The following is a 17,386-nucleotide window of genomic DNA, read 5'->3' on the forward strand; positions in this document are numbered from 1 at the left end:
AGTGTCTTCTGCAGTTGTACTGGGTGGACTCGGGGCCTGAGACTGCATTTTGTTTCTTCTCTTTGTCATTTTGTATACCACTGTCTTCTGTCTGACCTTTGGTGTAGAGCTCAGATAGAGTTATTACCTTAGCACCAGGTCTGGATCTATGAAGTTCGGATTCCTCCAGGTGGGTATTACTTGGATCTGGCTGCTGTGCTCCACTTCTTTCTGTCGCAGTCCTTAGAGTTGAACCCTTTGTGTCACTCTGGCAAGATGTTCTGCTCCTGAAACAGCTGGGTGGTTCTTTCCTCTAGCCTCTTTGCAGGGAGTTCTGCTGAAGGGTTCCACGCTGGGCCTGCACTCTGGGTCGAATGAGGATCTGCAGGCCCCCAGGCAGTCTCACTCACACACCGTGCCTAAGCTCTGGGTCCAGCTATCTTGCATATTATTGTTTTGTTTTGTTTGTCTGAAACAAGCTTTTACTGTGTAGTCCAGATTAGCCCTGAATTCACTATGTACCCCCATTTGCCTCAAACCTGTGGTCTTCCTGCCTCAGCCTTCTGAGTGCTAAGATTACAATCATAACTCCCAGTGAAGGTGGATATTTTATTATGTTCCCAGCATCAGTTTTTAGAAAGTTTCGCTATAGAGAATATTTGTTTCTACTACAAAGCAGAGAAATTCCAGCTTTGGGAAGGCAGCCCTTCTCCCTCTTTATGGCCACTGACAAGTATTCCTTTACTCTACCTGGAAGCTGATGAATATTGTTAGAGTGAATAGCTTAGTCACTGCCTCTGGCATTTGTTTCCTGCCACAAGTCAGGCTGCCCAACTTGGCCTCAATGTTACTAAAACAGCACAAGAATACTAATCCTTCCAAGTTTTCTGTCTACACACCAAAGGCTGCTGCTACGAAATGTTGCAGAAGAAGTTGCTATGATATATATAGAACTGACAAGGATGTGGGAAGAATGTGAGAGAAAGACTTGTGCCATCCAAAGCAGAGGTTTACAACTCAGGTAGTGGTGGAGGTACAGGACCCTCTCTTCCCGGGAATCATCGTATCAGAACCACCTTGTGCCACTGGCTGTCAAGCACCCACCCAGCAACATGGTCCTCCTGCTACACCCAGCAACATTACTGATGGAGGGAATTCCTTAAGACTGGGCCCTTGTGCATAAAAATCAAGAAAAGGTTGAGAACTATCTGTCAAAAATCAAAAGCTATAACGTGACCTCATTTTTAAAAAACATAAATGAAGAGCTCTGTTCTTATCACTTATTTGTTAAGTTTCTGGCAAGTCTTTCTTGTGCTTACAAATAAACTGGGATGAATATGCTTATAAATGAACTCTGCTCTCTATTGTAGTATTCTCTCAGTCTTTTTAATTGTTTTATTTTGAGACAAGGCCCTACTAAGTTGCCCAGGCTGGTATCCAATGCCATCCTCCCACCTCATTCTCTTGGGTAGCTAGGATTACAGGCGTGGAACACCACACCTGGATAAGATTACTTTTAATGACACAAAAGACAAAGGAGGAAAATTAAGATGCAATTTAAACACTCCTATGAACAACATTGAGAAGAAACACACCTGTGGTCATGGCCTGGTTTGAGGAGATGCAAGCCATGGTAACAGTGTGAGCAGGAGTCTTGTCAGAGAAGCCAGCTCCAAGGGCAGCCTTCAGGAAACAGTGAAAGAGATAGTCACTTAGGAGAAATGGACTGCATGACATAACACTCTGAGTACTACTACTCTGCCTGGAGAATCAGGAAGGGATTCTATTTCCATGTTCCACAGAACAATGTTTAAAATAAAATTAAGGCCATCACAAAAATGGTTTGCCAACTTTTCACTGGCCATTAATCGACAGATATGCTGCAAATTTTCTAGCAGCCAGTTTCTAGTGTGGTAGAAAAAGATACAATAGTCTTTCATCTCATCTAATTTCTTAGCAATTCTTTGCTCAGAGCCTTCAAAAATAACAATTTAATATTAATTTACTTAAATTTTCAAATACAGACAGTGGGACAATGGGATGTATTATGCAGTGAAGGTCTTATAATCTGTGTCCCTGCAGTTTCAAAGCCTAGTAGCAAACCAAAAGTCAAAAACTATGGAAAGATGCTCATGTTTCTAAGTTATGTTGTAACTCATCAACAGCTCCCACTCAGGTACCTGCCTGCTTGACTCTCCTCTCTGCCAGTTATACTCAGACAGCACACTAGTGAGCCCAGACAGAGCAGAACTGCAAACGTGGAGCAGCTCAGCTCAGTGAGACACTGGAGAATGGCTAGAGTTAGCAGTAAGCTCCTCATGAATATGGGTCAGAGCAGCTCACAACTGGGAGGGATGGCAGGATGCTGACATGAGCAGTTCCCTGAGAATTATTAATTTATTTATTATTATTTTTTTTGGTAGAACTGGGGATTGAACTCAGGCCCTTGCACTTGCCAGGGAAGCACTTATTCCGCTGAGCCATCTCCCCAGCCCTAGTTCCCTGAGAATGACCTGAAGCTTGAGGGCTCCTGAGAAAACTGGGAAGTTCCATTAATCTGGCAAAAAATAGCCTTGGTTTTATTGGCAGTATAAAATCAAACATGAAAATAAAACATCTATAGGTATCATTATAAAATACTTTTATTTTTTAATTTTAATTTTTATTTGTACATGTTTACAGTACTTAAGGATTACATTCATTGTGGGGAGTTGATCTGTGTACACAACACACCTTAATTCTTTTTCAACCTCTTCCTCTCCCTCTACCTCTTGATCCTCTTTCCTTTTGCAAAAGATCTATCTTCATGTTTCCTATTATCTTTTATTTTTCAAACATTTTTCACAGTAAAGCTTTATTTTTAAAATAAATCTTTTTTACTTTAAAAATAAAGCTTCCGGGCTGGGGGTCAGCTCAGTGGTAATGTGGCTCTTTGTCCCACGCCAAACACAATACCCCACTGCCAAAAAACCCTCCCAAACCTGTCCCCTATTCTGAATCCTATTATAATTCATTGTTAGTAGTCTTTTTCTAAAAATATCTATTTGCCTTCAGAATACAAATTCTCCTATAATTTGGTAAAACAACTATGTTTCCAAAGCCTAGACTAATGAGCTTCTCTGTTTCATGGCTGATTTTCACTTTATACTATTTATCATCCATCCTTGTAGAAACCAAAGCAAGCAACATGACCTTATTCTCCTCCCTCCAAGTAGGAGGACTGACACTAAGTACCCAATTGACTTGGCTAAAAACTACAAGACAGCCTCTCAGCCTAAACCAGGGCAATGGAAACAGGGAAAAGGTTCAGCAAGCAGGAAAGATAAGCTCTGCAGTAGGGCAAGGGCAAGGGCAAGGGACACTCGGGTCACAATAGCCGGATCCACACCAGAGCCTTGCTAGCACTTGTCACCCTTAGCCCCAGCTGACCCTGGGAATGAAGGAGCTGTAAATAGAAGTGGTAACTGGTGACCCTTGTTCACATGCTTCTATTTAAAGTTTGAACAGTTCTCGAGGCACTAGGGAAAAGGAAGGAGGACACCACTTAGTTAAACTGGAGAGCAGGAACTATGTGGAGGTTTTTCAGCAAAGTCATGTTCGTAGGAACACCAGAAGCCTTTTAGGATTTCAGGCTAATTTTAATGCAAATAATAGATCCTAAAGAAATTCTTTAGCTGCAACTACGCTGGTTCTTAGGTTACAATACAAGCTTAAAGAAACACTCTATTATTTCCTCAATTCAATATTTCCCTCCAGTCACTAGAAAACTGACCTAGAGTACAACCTGACTGGAATTACTAGCTTAGGGTAAGGGGAGGGACCTACTTCATGTCAATCACAGCTGAGATTTGTATACAGATATACAATTTCCCCCCCCCAAAAAAAAAAAAATTCATAGAAAAACTTGGCTTTTGTTTTACAAAAGAGTATATATATATATACATACATATATATGTATGTATGTTATATATTAATTTAATTATAAATATATACACATTAATATTGTATATTATATTAAAATAATATAATAATATATATGAACAGTTTTAACAACTACTTTTTAAGTACTCTTATAAAAGTCACTTTATTTTCAGAACATTAAAGTTGAAAATGTATTAGATAAGCTTTATGTACTTTATAAAACTCTCACAAATACATTCAGAAATGTGAACATATGGGGGGGGTCACAAGATTTCAAAAGAAAAACAAAAATCTCATGTTCTTGAGTCCTTCCTACTGCTCAGCAGCACACAGTTGATTTCCTAGGATTTTATGCCAGGCATTCAATGGTTTTAACATCTACTAGCAGAACAAATATGCACAGTCCTGCTCAAGTGCCCTTCTCCCTGGGCTCCCAGTGACCTAAGTTATCAATCTCACAACTACACTGAGCACAAACATAAGCACAGAGCCAAAATAAAGCTTAGTACACAGTGCTTTGCAGGCAACACTATCCAAACAACAACTTTTGATTGAGACAAAGCCTAGAGACATGTTTGGACTGTTCTTGGAGAAATGCCTGGGACACACGTAACAGACGTACAAGGCCTGTCGTTATCATGGATGCCCAGTCAGTACTACATGGAGCTCTGCCAACTAGGGTAAAAGTAGATGCCTGTGAAATACTTCTTTCGAAATCTGTCCACGTGTCATCCAGTCAATGGAAACAAATGAATAAACAAGGCTAAGTCCAATGATAAAACCCAAGCTATAAAGTTAGTTGTCTGAGAAAGATATTTTAAACTAGTTATAAACTATATCTAGCATTACTACAAAAGCAACTGCAGTTATAAATTGCCATAATCTCTATTTTTCTAAAACAAAGGACTAACATTTCCTAACCCAACTCAAATAACTGATTTGACTTATAGTAAAACAGGAACATATACAAATAATGTAACTATTTGGTTTACAGTCTAATGCTTTTAAATATTAGCAATGCTTTTAATTTAAGCTGTAATATTACATTTTAAGTCAAATGTAAGGTTAGCTAATGAATTTTAAGTAGATATTTTTATTACTTTGTGGTACTGCAGTTGGAGCTGAACTCCATCTCTGACCCTTCAACTGATTGCAATGGCTTTCAAAAAGTAAATTTTAGGGCTGAGGGTATAGCTCATGGTAGAGCACTTGCCTAGAATGGTTGAGGCCCTGGGTTCAAACCCCAGCACTATAAAATAAGAAAAGAAAAAGTAAAAACTCAAAAAGTAAATTCTAATGGTTGAGATTCAAATTGATTCTCCTATTAAACCCTTTAAACAATACAAAGGTTATTTTGCTCACCTCTCTAGCCACATTGCTTGTCTTCACTTCCTGAATAACTGTGCCAAAGGTGATATAATCAACAACTTCCTTTGGAACATTGGTGCGATGTAACAAACCCCTGAAAGCAGAAGTGCAAAACAAGGAAAAATTTCACACATTGATCAGGTGCCAGGGATCCTAACAAAAGACTGCACTTCTGTGGAAAGGCAAGCTTTAGGCTGGGCTGTGAGTGCTCACCCAGCATGCACAAGGTTTTGGGCCAATCCTCAGTACTGCAACAAATAAAATTTTAAAAGGTAAGCCTTGAATTTCAAAGGGCAGGAATTACATCTTTTCCTTACTTTGATAAGCATTTGGCACTGAAGAAGAAATGAATGAGCGATTTAAAAGTTCAACACTCGATGTCCAATGAATTGGTAAAGAGAAATTAGAAAGGAAAAATAAAACATTTAGAATATAAAATAAATAAATATAGTAATGTTAGTTAATGTTAGAAGGAATCAAACTTATCAGTAAAAACAGAAGAGATACAAAAATCAAAGAGATGGAGAAAAATGATGGTAATATTAAATTGAAATTTGAAACCAACATAAACACATGCCTGAAACAATTTATTTATATAGATATGTATGTTTTGCCCATAGGTAGAAACTAGAAGTAGTAACACTTATGAGCATACCTTGAACCCAGACCTGATTCCTAAATATCATTCTCCATGAAAGAGACAAATGATTCTCCTCTGCCACCACCCAGGACCTTTTGCACTGAGCAACATTCCCAGCTCGTTTTTATTTTGAGACAGGGCCTTGCTAAGTTTCTAAGTTGCTCAGAATGTGCTCAAACCTTTGATCTTCTTGGCTCAGTATCCCTGTGTGCTGGATCACAGGTGTGCGTCACCAGCAATGAGAGACAAAAGCTTTGAAAGAAATGACTGGGGGCCAGGGAGATGGCTCAGTAGAATAAGTGCTTGCCTGGCAAGTGCAAGGGCCTAAATTCAATACCCAGTTCTACAAAAAGAAAAAGAAATGACTGATACATCTGAAGCAAAATACAAAGTAAATCCCTGTGTTCTTTTTGGCCAGGTCAGCCCACCCTGAGGGTGGGGTTTGCACGGCATGTGGTGCCAGGGATAGAACCGCGGTCCCTGCATGCTTGCCTAAGCTTGCCTAAGCAGATGCTTTAGACTGCTGAGCTATCTCATCGGCCCCAACATCTTTTTTGTCAAGGTAATAAAACATTCAAATGGAACCTTAGTAAAAGCAAGAACATGGGTATACATATTTGGCAAAACTCATTAAAAAATGTGCCATTTTATCACAAATTATACCTCAAAAATAGTACTATACTAAAAACCAAAAATGTCTGACAGTCAAATGGAAGGAGGTCCCACAGAAAAGATGTGGAGTAATATGAGCTGCAAAAATGGTAATGACAGACATTCCATTCCACCCACATATTTCCTTACTAGGTACCTTTCCAAAGGAATTAAAAAGATCACACTGCAGTGATAAACACATACCCATGTTTATAGCAGCACAACCCATAATAGCTAGACCTTAGGAGTAGCCTATGCATCAATCCACAGATGAACAGACAAAAAAACGTGGTATTTATACACAGTGGAATACTAGTCTATAAGAAAGAAAGGTGAATTTGAGTCATTTGTAGGAAAATGGATGCACCTTGAAGCTGTATTAAGTGAAACAAATCATACAGCTTAAAAACCACGAGTTCTCTTATATGAGAAATGCCAAGTATAAATAAATTAAAAAGCATAACAATAGATAACAGGAAACGAGAGATAGATATTTTACAAATGGGAAGGGAACCAAGAAACGGAAGAGAAAGAGTACATAGAAAGAATTAAGATGTGACATGAATTCCTCACAATAAATATAATTATCATATATCAAAAATATGTACTAGGGCCAGTGAGATAGCTCAGTGGACTAAGTGCCTGCTTAGGCAAGCACAAGGACTGGGGTTCAATCCCCAGCGACACATGCTGTGCCGGCCTGCCCAAGATGTGCTGAGCCAGCCACACAGCCCTAGTGTGGTGGTGCATGCCTGTAATCACAGCACTGAAGAGACTGGAAACAGGAGGATCACCACGAGTCCAAGCTGGGTAGTGACACCATGTACCAAATACATTAAAAAAAAAAAAATTTAAGTATTAATAAAAATTTTTTTTAAAGAGTAAGGTTAAAGTTGGTATAAATAAAAATTCTGAAGTTTCTCATCAATTTAAAAAAAGCTGCTCTTACAGAAAAATGTCAATAAATAATAAGATAATGAGAAAAATCACAAATTCATAATCTCTAATATAATAACTGATTCAGGCCAAAATTATCAATGGATGCTAAAGCCCATTTGATAAGAAGCTACTGAAGAACAGAGTTTACATAGTGCTAAGATACGATTATACAGACTGCTCACTAACTCCAAAGGAAAAAGTGAACCTTTATCATCAAAAGATCAGATAGCTTAATCAGTTTGACCACCATGACCAAGTTATTAGACTCAGCATCACACACATTTGCCCCAATATGACCAAGGGTATTCTTGCCAAAGAAGAAACATTTAACTCCAATCTATCAGGTTGCTACACCTAATTCTGAGGTTGTAAGAAAGTCAGGAGGCAAAGGATCTACAAAGTGCGGTACAGGGCTACAGGATAAATGCTGAGGGTACCTGACTGACCTTATCAGATACAAAAGTTACATTTCTTGCTATATAGGTCTTGCTTTATCTTGGTCTTAACCACCCAGCAGAAAAGTATAAAAACGAGGTATATAAAGTAAAGCCATATTAATACAATGAGCTGTAAAAGGCTCAAGTCAATAACTTCTGAGATAACCCACTAATATTATAGACTGGTGGACAGTGTTGGATTGTTTAGCTGAATTCAAACACCTTAATATTTAGATGCCAATAGAATATTCACCTCTGACAGGACTAAAAAAAAGGGGGGGATACAAAGGAAAGATCATTTTGTTTTTATATATACAAAATAGTTACGATAGATATACACCTACTTTCGCTTAATTCAATGAGAAGGAGGTGGTGTACTAATAGTGTTTGGACAGGATATCCTGTCTGCTTCTTGTACTATGGATAACCACTAAGAAGATAAAAATGTACAAGGTATTTATTATCGAAACTGTCCTATTATTCAGCTTTGAAACTGTCTCATTCATATTTATTTCTCAATAAAATAAAAAAAAATTTTAAAAAAGAAAGTCAGGAGAGGTAGGTTAAATATCATTATGAAGAAACTTCCAGAATGGGACATTCTATAATATAGCAGGCCTGGACTTTTCAAAATCTCAATGTCATAGGGGGAGAAAAGGAAAGAAACCTTCTAAGTCAAAAGAGAATAAACAGACTTATCTATAACACAGACACTGATGAGGTTCAGGTTTGGAAATATTTTCTTTTTAAGAAAAGACACTCTTGGAGCCAGGGAGAGAGCTCAGTAGAATAAGCACTTGCCTGGCAAGCGCAGGGTCCTGAGTTCAATCCCCAGTACCACCAAAAAAAAAAAAAAAAAGTCACTCTTAAAACAATTAAGGAAGATTTGCATATGAACTAGACATGGGAAGTTATCATGGAATCATTACAAGTTAGTACAGGGGTTAGCAAAGAGGCTCCTTATTCTTAGGACATACAAGGTGAAATACTTAGAGCTTAAGTATCATGATGTCTGCAGTTTACTATCATGAGGATCCAAGCCATACAGAAAGAGAAAATTTGGCAAAATGATAACGATTATTAAATTTAAGTGGATGGTATTTAGATGTTCATCATGCTATTTCAATTTAACTGTACATTTTAGTGTAAAATACAAAAATGTGTGTAGGGACATAGTAACACCCTTATCACATGGGAAGACAAGGCTGAACATATGTAAAGACCCACCTACCACCTTGCAGGCCCTGGATCAAATCCCCCATGCCACTGCAGGGGTGGGAGTTAAAGCCAGATTGGGGGAGGGGGTGATCTTCAATATTTTGAGTTTGCTATGGCTAAGAAGAGGGTAAAGTTAGATGTGTGGGAGCCTTCTACATTTACAAATAAATATGACAAGGATGCTGTTTTTAACGGAAAATGTACTTACAGGGAAATGTAAATTCTAAGGACCAAAACCTGCAAAATTCCTTTAAATGGAATGAAAAGAGATTCAATTTTCAAAAAAAGAGAAGCCAGGCATGGTGGCATAGGTACTCAGGAGGCTAACACTGGAGGACCACTTGAGCCTAGGAATTCAAGGCCATAATTCAAAAAAAGAAAATTTTCAAAAATGGTAGAGATGGTTCCTCCAGAGCAGTGAGAATGGAAACAATTACACAACTAGGGAGAGTAATGAGTATGAAGGAGTAAAACAAGGCTGGCAGAAGAGAAGATGCAGGACAGAGTTAGGATGGGCAGAAAGTCACATGAGGATCATCTCCCCGTAGGGAAACACCTGTGACACTAAGGCAAAGTAACACTGGAAGTGAATAAAATAGTGCCTTTCTATTTATTTCCTAAAAACAGCCACATTTTATGACCCTCACAAAATTAATTCATCCATCTCAATCTTATTTTGATACCTGCAAAATAAAGATAACTGATATTCATGAGTTGCTCAAATTTGTACAGCACCGATGGGTAAAAATTGAAGAATAAATTGGGGCCAGGGACATGGCTCAGTAAAATAAGCACTTGCCTGGCAAGTGCAAAGGCCTGAGTTCAATCCCCAGTTCCGCCAAAAAAAAAAAAAAAAAAAAAAAAGAGTAAATTAATCTGTAGAAGATGGCTGGCATCTTTCTTAGTATATAACAAAATAATCAGTATGTCTAGATATGAAAATTCTATACAGCATCCCATGTCAATTATAAAAACTGAAGAAAGTTGTCTTTAGTAAAATAACTGAAATAAAATAAAATTGCTTTTACTTACAGAAGTGCTGCTCTAGCCAAATCATGTGGCATCAGGTCTTTATATCTGGAGAAAGAAAACATAATTTAAGTCAAAAGCTTAGAACTTCAAAGGGCTGGGGAGATTACTCAGTGGAATAAGTGCTTGCCTTACAAGAACTAGGTCCTGAGTTCTATCCCTGGTACCACTAAAAAATAAAATAAAATAAGAAAAAAACCAAAGCTTAGTACTTCAGTAAGTTTTATTTCGTTCTGTTCAAAATACCTGGGTTATCTAACATACACTGCCAAAAAAGCTCCTAACTTCATCCAAAGTAGCCCATCAACTAAAATGAAGACATAATGTATCTTTGCCATTGAATATCCTTAAAAATTTGGCAAACTTTAACTCCTAGAACCTTGCTAAGATCCGGGAATGGTGATGCACACCTGTAATCAAGAGACAAAGGCAGGAAGACTCCTGCATGGTCAGGATCAGCCTAGACTATATAGTGAATTCAAGGCCAGCCTGGAATAGTAAGACCCTGTCTCAAAAAAAAAAAAAAAAGCTTGTTAAGAATCTAAGAATCTAAAATAAAAGAATGCTCTGTATAGTACTCTTATTGTTCAGGTTGATATATTTTTAATGATACATTCTCTAAAACCAAATCTCACCTTTTGAGGTCTTAAAACTTTTCTTTAAGGTACATTACTGATTTTGTAGTGCCTAAAGGCTATAAAAAGGACATATTCTAAGGAACTTTGTTTTGAAGTAATTAGAGATTTATAAAGACACTAAAAAGACAGAAGAGAATTCCTCATACCCTTTTCCCTGCCCCTTCTAATGTTACTATCTTACATAATCATAATGTATTTATTAAAACTAAACAACACTGACACAGTATCATTCACTCAGCTGCTAACTTCATTTGGATCTCACCAGCTTTTCCACTGATGTCCTGTTTCTGTTCCAGGGTCCAGTCCAGGTTCTATGCTGGGTGTGGAAATGGAACCCTTCTACACTCCTGGCAGAAGTGTAAACCAGTACAATCACAACAGAATGGAGATTACTCAAAAACTGAAATTAGAAATTCCACTCAACCTACTTATTCCCTTTTGAGGTATCTTCCCAGAAGATCTAAACACATATTACGGTGACACATGCAAACCTATGTTCCCATTTCTAGCAACACAACTCATAGTGGCTAAGTCTTGGAAGCAGTTCACATGTCTGTCTAAATGGATAAAGGAGATGGAGAATTTATACAAAATGGAGTACAACTCTGCCTTACAAAAGGATGGATTTGATTCATCTGTAGGAAAAGGGATTCACCTTGAGAACATAATGCAAAGTGAAAGAAACTTAAATATCACATAGTTTCTCTTCATGAGAAATACAAAGTATAATTTAAAGAACAAAATAAAAGGTAACAGAAAACAGGGAGATAAACCTCTAAATTGCAAAGAAATCCAAAGATGAAGAGATATGAAGGGAGAAAGGAAAAGCAAAGTGAAAAGGACTAAGATGTATGTGCATACACATCAACTCCCCCAAGATGAATGCATCCATTATGCATTGCAAATGTGTACTAAAAAAAACTTTTTAAAAAAATGAAATAAAAGCTCCTTCCCGGCTAAGGACATTCTTCTCTTGATAGAACTCTTTATTACTCTGTTGCTGATAAAGTCTTCACTGCTATTGTGTCAGTAAAGGAGAATATATTGAGAAATATGGTTAAAAGGGCTACTATTGCTGAAAAACAGTGACTGAGGAAACTTTATCATCATTTACTCATAATATTATTTTTGTAAGAAAACACTTTCTACATTCTAATCCATCTGTTTTAAAATGAACCTTATTGGTAGGCTGTGTAGGTAAATGCATGCACACATACACAGGTATGTAACTTCAAAACTGATGGTATATTATATACAATGCTCTCCTTGGCATTTTCTTTTTCTTTTATTTTGTTCTGAGACAGTGTCTTCTTATGTTGTCCAGGCTAGACTCAAACTCTGTGCTCAAGTGATCCTCCCAACTTAACTTTCCAAATACCTGGGACTACAGGCATGTGCCGCCACACTGGGATTGTATGTTGCTTTTAACTAACATACCTCCCAAGGGCTCAGATAATCCTTACCAGGGCACATATAAGCACAGGCCTAAACATTCACCAACACAGTTTAAGCTAGTTACTGCTGGTTCAAATACAAACATTAAAACAATCTGAACAGCATAGAATTGAATCTAAATATCAGTCCACTTATTGGCTTTGGATACACTGAACCTCACTTGGGGACAGACAAGAAATAGAAAAGGTTGACAAGTTCTCTGGTCCCATATACTCGGAGTGCACCACCAGTGATCTGAGCCAGCCTTATCGACTCCAAGTCTAACACTTTCCAGAAGGTAGGAGCAGTGAATCAAAGACCGCCAGAATTCCCAAGGCCCACATGCTCAGCACTCTGACTGCTGAGGAGGCACAGAAATAATATCCCTTGTCTCCAGAAAAGGGCAGCTCTGTTGAAAGCAAACTATCTCTACCTACACTGGGCTGCCAAAATAGGGCTGTTTCAAGCCAAAACTTTACTATTTACTAGGCTTAGTTATGAGAAGGATAAAAAACATTTTGACATTACTTCATACTGATTTGACTTAGTTTGTGTTAATTTTGTGGAGATGCTATTCACATATTAGTGCACTAATGATATTATTACCTAATGAGTTATGCCATATTTACAAAGCTCACATTAGAGAATACCTTCAAAGAAGAAATAACACCCTCATTTCATACTTACGAAGTGCCTGACAGCAAAAATGGAATTCGAACACCATCTACTACCACAATATTCCTTAGATTGGGTTTCGCTAAGGTCTTCTTTGATTTGGTCTGGACAGCTTTAAAATAAAATTCAAAGAACTATTAATTAAAATATATGAAATACGATGACTTCACGTTGTTATAAAAATAGACATTTTAAGAAGAATGACATCACTCCAGGTCAAGTTGCATTTGTCAATTATTAAACCATTTAAATATTTTTTAAAGGCTAAAAATTCAGAAGTTGCTAGGTATGGTGATACACATCTGTAATCTCAGCACCTAGGAGGCTGAGGCAAGAGGATCACTATGAGTTTAAGGCTGTGCTTTTAAAGAAATGACCCTATGCTCCTTTTATAAAATTTTCAGATAAAATTCAAATTCTTCACTCCTGCTGGGCCCGAGGAGACAGGCCTATAATCCCAGCACTCTTAAGAGTCAGGAGACTCCAAGTTTGAGTCCAGCCTGAGCTATTCAGTAATACTCCATCTCAAAATATAAAAATGGGCCAGAGTGTAGTTCAGTGAGAGTCAACTCCCACTAATGCACATACAACACACCTTCACCATTTTTACTCTAATAAAGTTCCCTTATTAGAATTATTTACTTAATTCTGTCTTAACTACCTAACACTTTTAGAACTATAACAAGATGAGCCTGTGTCCTTCACACCTCTGTTCACTTAACCTCCATGCCTTATTCAGGGACCCTATCTCGGAGGTCCTATTTTACCCATTTCCTATGTTTCTTTCAGGTTTATTTCACATGCTAGCGCCTACAAATAAAACTTTCTCTCATAACTACACTAACCTATAGTTTCTGCCTCTAAATTTCTATGGCAACCTCTTGAGCAAAAATTGGTCATTCCAAATAATTTAGCTTACTATAAAGTAACTAATTCTATAGGCCATATTTTTAAAATATTTGTTATTATGTATTGAATAGTCACCCAAAGAGCTCTTATCCTCCTATCCTGTTTTACCATACAAACCGGCTCCTAACTTTGTATATGTGTGTGTATATGTGTGTAAACAGAAAAAGGTATAAAGAGATATATAATCATCAAATCAGCCAAAATTTCCATCAGACACTCAATAGTGTGTCAGATGGGCTGAAAACATCAATACATTTCGTAATCTCTCACATTCTAATCCCTTCATCAAGCAAGGATAGTCACATGGGTTTCAAGAGGAGTTACATAGTTACAGAATTCCTGCAACCTAAAACCTGCTCAGACAGACACCAGCCTGCCCTCAATCAGCCAGTCACATTCCTCTGTATAATCAGCGGCCTGAGTGCACTACTGTCAGTACTGGTGTCAATGTGAACCAACTGTAGGACATCATGTGAGACAAGGAAGATACAAATAGCTTAAATCTCCTGAGGGTTTATAATACAGTTGGAGACAAAACTTAAAGGGTAACATAAATAGTCTAAATGCCAGATAAATGCCCTCCTTATTGATATTCAGGATGACCTTCTTCCTCTAGTTGGCAAGGCTTAGGTCTATTTGTGTGATGGCAAAGCAAAGGCATGGGTGAACACGATCATTAGGGAAAAGGTGAGAGGAGAAAGGAATTGCGTGAGGCTATCAGAAATCTACATTCTAGTCAAGACTCCAGAGCCCATAGGAAATACAGAACTCTTACATGACAATGTGCACTGCTCTAGCTACAATTACTCAAGAGATCTCTGAGAATCCAGTATACTATATGAAAACAGTAGAATAATACAGCACCTTGAACTTATATTGAGTTTAGAGTCTTCAATGAATTTTCAGATATCTTCATAACTCTAATAGGATGACAAGACTAGAATTCCACTGCTTTTTGAGAGGAGGAAATGAAAGCACAGAGAAGTAAGGTGACTAATCCAGGGACTCAATGCTCAAAAAAAGGTAGGGCTGAAACAGAGTACAAAATTTGTGAACTCTGGAAGGTCATTTTTCTACTAAGTTAGTACATAAGGAGAAATACCATAATAAAACTAAAATCAGAGGTATAGGTCAAAACAAAACCTAGACAAAGAAACAATGTTAACAATTTTTCAGGATATTTTTAGCCCTGGCTGGGAAAATAAATACCTACAGCAGATTCTGCACAAGTGTAGGTTAAGAGTGAAGATACCTAATTCAGTTTACTGAAGCTCTAGATGGCTATCAAATCAACAAATTCCCTTGCTCTTTCATTTCTTATTGGCTAACCAATCTTTTACTATTCCCTTATTCTCTTCTATTTTAGAAATAAGTACTCTTGCATGCAGAGTAAGAAGACATTCAATAGTAGCCTAGCCTACCATAAAATGCAAACTTTAAAAGTTAACTTTTGGTTCCACAAATGTATCAAACAGTTTATTTCAGCTATCAACTCTAGCACTAGTAGCCAGAAGGGAGGTAAAATGACCAGGGAAATTTTGGAAACTTCATGATTCCATCGGGCTCCAAAGCCCAGAAAACAGTCTTTTAACCCCTTAAGCCCAATCTTAAACAATACAGTATCATTACTGATAGGCTCTGTAAGTTTTTAAGTTAAAAGCTACAATGATGTTCACACTGATAATAAGGTAGAGAATTAGCAAATGAGTTTTATTCAAAATTCATAGATACAGAATCTAACATTTAAATGAGAAATATTTTATAAATTTCTATACCTGCACTTGCTCGTAGCTGGGAGGAACAGCTCAAGGGTCTTACACCTAAAAGACAAAATAAACTGTTTACAAAAAGCATTACCATCCAATGTCTGTGTATAATACTTATAAATCCAAATCTAACCTTAAAAAGGAAGAAAACTTTAAACTTACAGAATGTGAGGGCCCATTTTGATGTACTGGGAAGGTTTTTAAAAGTATAAGCCAAGATGGAAGTCATTCTGAAATCTAAAAAGACAAGAGCAAAATATATCCTGGGTTATATGAGCAATTTATAGCTTCTCTACAATATATGTTCTCCAATAACCTCAACCAGGGCTAATATAAAACACCAAAAAGTTTACCTGAGCATGGTACACACCTGTAATCCTAGCTACTTGGGAGGCTGAGGCAGGATGAATGCAAGTTTCAATTAGGCAACTTATTGAGACCCTGTCTCAAAAAATAAAAAGGAGTAAGGATACAGTTCAGTAGAGGTTGCCTGCCATGCACTGAGGCACTGGGTTCAACTTACAATACTGAAAAAAAAAAAATCATCTGTTATCAACTTTTGCTCTAATATTATAGTAGCCATATGGATAAAAATGCATACAACAAAACCACTATTCTAAGCAATTGTTGTGTGTAATCATGATAACTATGCCCTTTATAAGAGATGAGGCCTGCCCAAAGACTCACAGCTAGTGTGGCAGAGCTAAGAGCTGAACCCAGGCATTCTAGGTCCAAAGGAGGCCAAGCACATGGAATGTCTTGCCCAAAACCCCACAGGTGGCCAACCTCCAGCTTCTCTATAGCTTCTAGCATGTCAGGCAGTCTCCAAGTCAAGGTGAGGTACCTGTACACATTTTTAAAAAATTTTACTTATTATATTGTTTTGACATTTAATGTACTATATTTATTGTGCTTAGGTGTTTTAGGGGTATTTGCACAACCTAGGGCTATTAACTTTGTGTTATAGTCCTGGAAGAATGAATTTACAAGTGCTAAGTTTTGGACCTCAGAAGCAATTATTTGGTTTTCCATTATTTCTTATTTTTCTTTTCTTTTCTTTTCTTTTTTTTAATGTATTTCATACAGGGTCTAACAGGGTTTCACTACACAGATCCAACTCATAGCGATCCTCCTGTTTTCAGCCTCCCAGGAGCTGAGATTACAGGCATGCGCCACCACACCCAGACTCAATCACCATCTCAGCACACCCTGAGGGCAGGGCCAGCATGGCACACCAGGGATTGAACCCCAGTCCCTGAACCTGCATAAGCAGGCACTTTAGTCCACTGAGCTATCTGGCCAGTCCCTATCTCTTATTTCTTATGGGAAAAATACACTTATTTCTTGAAATTTTCAGTGTCTGAAGATAAATTTAGAATGAATTGAGCTCAACAACCGAGGTATCACTGTATCTGCCAAAAACTTCATGTAACTTTTAATCCAACAATTCTACTTTCATGAATTTATTTCCCTGGTGTTACACATGTGACCTATGTTGTCACTGTAATAGGAAATGATTAAAATTACCAACAAACATGGGATTAGTTAACCATGCAACAACAACCTAGTAACAATACAAATTTTCCCTGTGTAAAAGGAAATCATTATGTACCAAGATGATTTCTAAACCATATCAAGTGAAGAAAGCAAGGTACAAAATCATGCTCATATTAAAAGAAAATAAATGATATGTACATTTCCTGGTATTACTATAGAATATCCTTGGAAGTTCAAAGAAAATGTTGGGATAACTGTTAACTAAAAGTAAAGGAACTGAGACAA

The 17,386-nt window shown here is 37.5% G+C and overlaps 1 protein-coding gene across 2 annotated transcripts in view; it reads right to left on the bottom strand.

The window, feature by feature from the left end:
- Positions 1–17,386, bottom strand: part of Hadhb (hydroxyacyl-CoA dehydrogenase trifunctional multienzyme complex subunit beta) — a 50,877-nt gene that overhangs the window by 27,608 nt on the left and 5,883 nt on the right. For both annotated transcript variants that reach the window (XM_004627435.2, XM_023710939.1), the window contains exons 2-7: positions 15,767–15,841; positions 15,614–15,658; positions 12,942–13,041; positions 10,186–10,230; positions 5,263–5,362; positions 1,575–1,662 (exon numbers count right to left, since the gene is read on the bottom strand). In XM_004627435.2, the coding sequence (XP_004627492.1) occupies positions 1,575–1,662; positions 5,263–5,362; positions 10,186–10,230; positions 12,942–13,041; positions 15,614–15,658; positions 15,767–15,833 (445 nt within the window). In that variant the 5' untranslated portion in view covers positions 15,834–15,841. The remainder of the gene's footprint in view (positions 1–1,574; positions 1,663–5,262; positions 5,363–10,185; positions 10,231–12,941; positions 13,042–15,613; positions 15,659–15,766; positions 15,842–17,386) is intronic.

This window comes from Octodon degus, unplaced genomic scaffold (assembly GCF_000260255.1).
Source record: "Octodon degus isolate 3935 unplaced genomic scaffold, OctDeg1.0 scaffold00019, whole genome shotgun sequence".
Taxonomy (NCBI): domain Eukaryota; kingdom Metazoa; phylum Chordata; class Mammalia; order Rodentia; family Octodontidae; genus Octodon; species Octodon degus.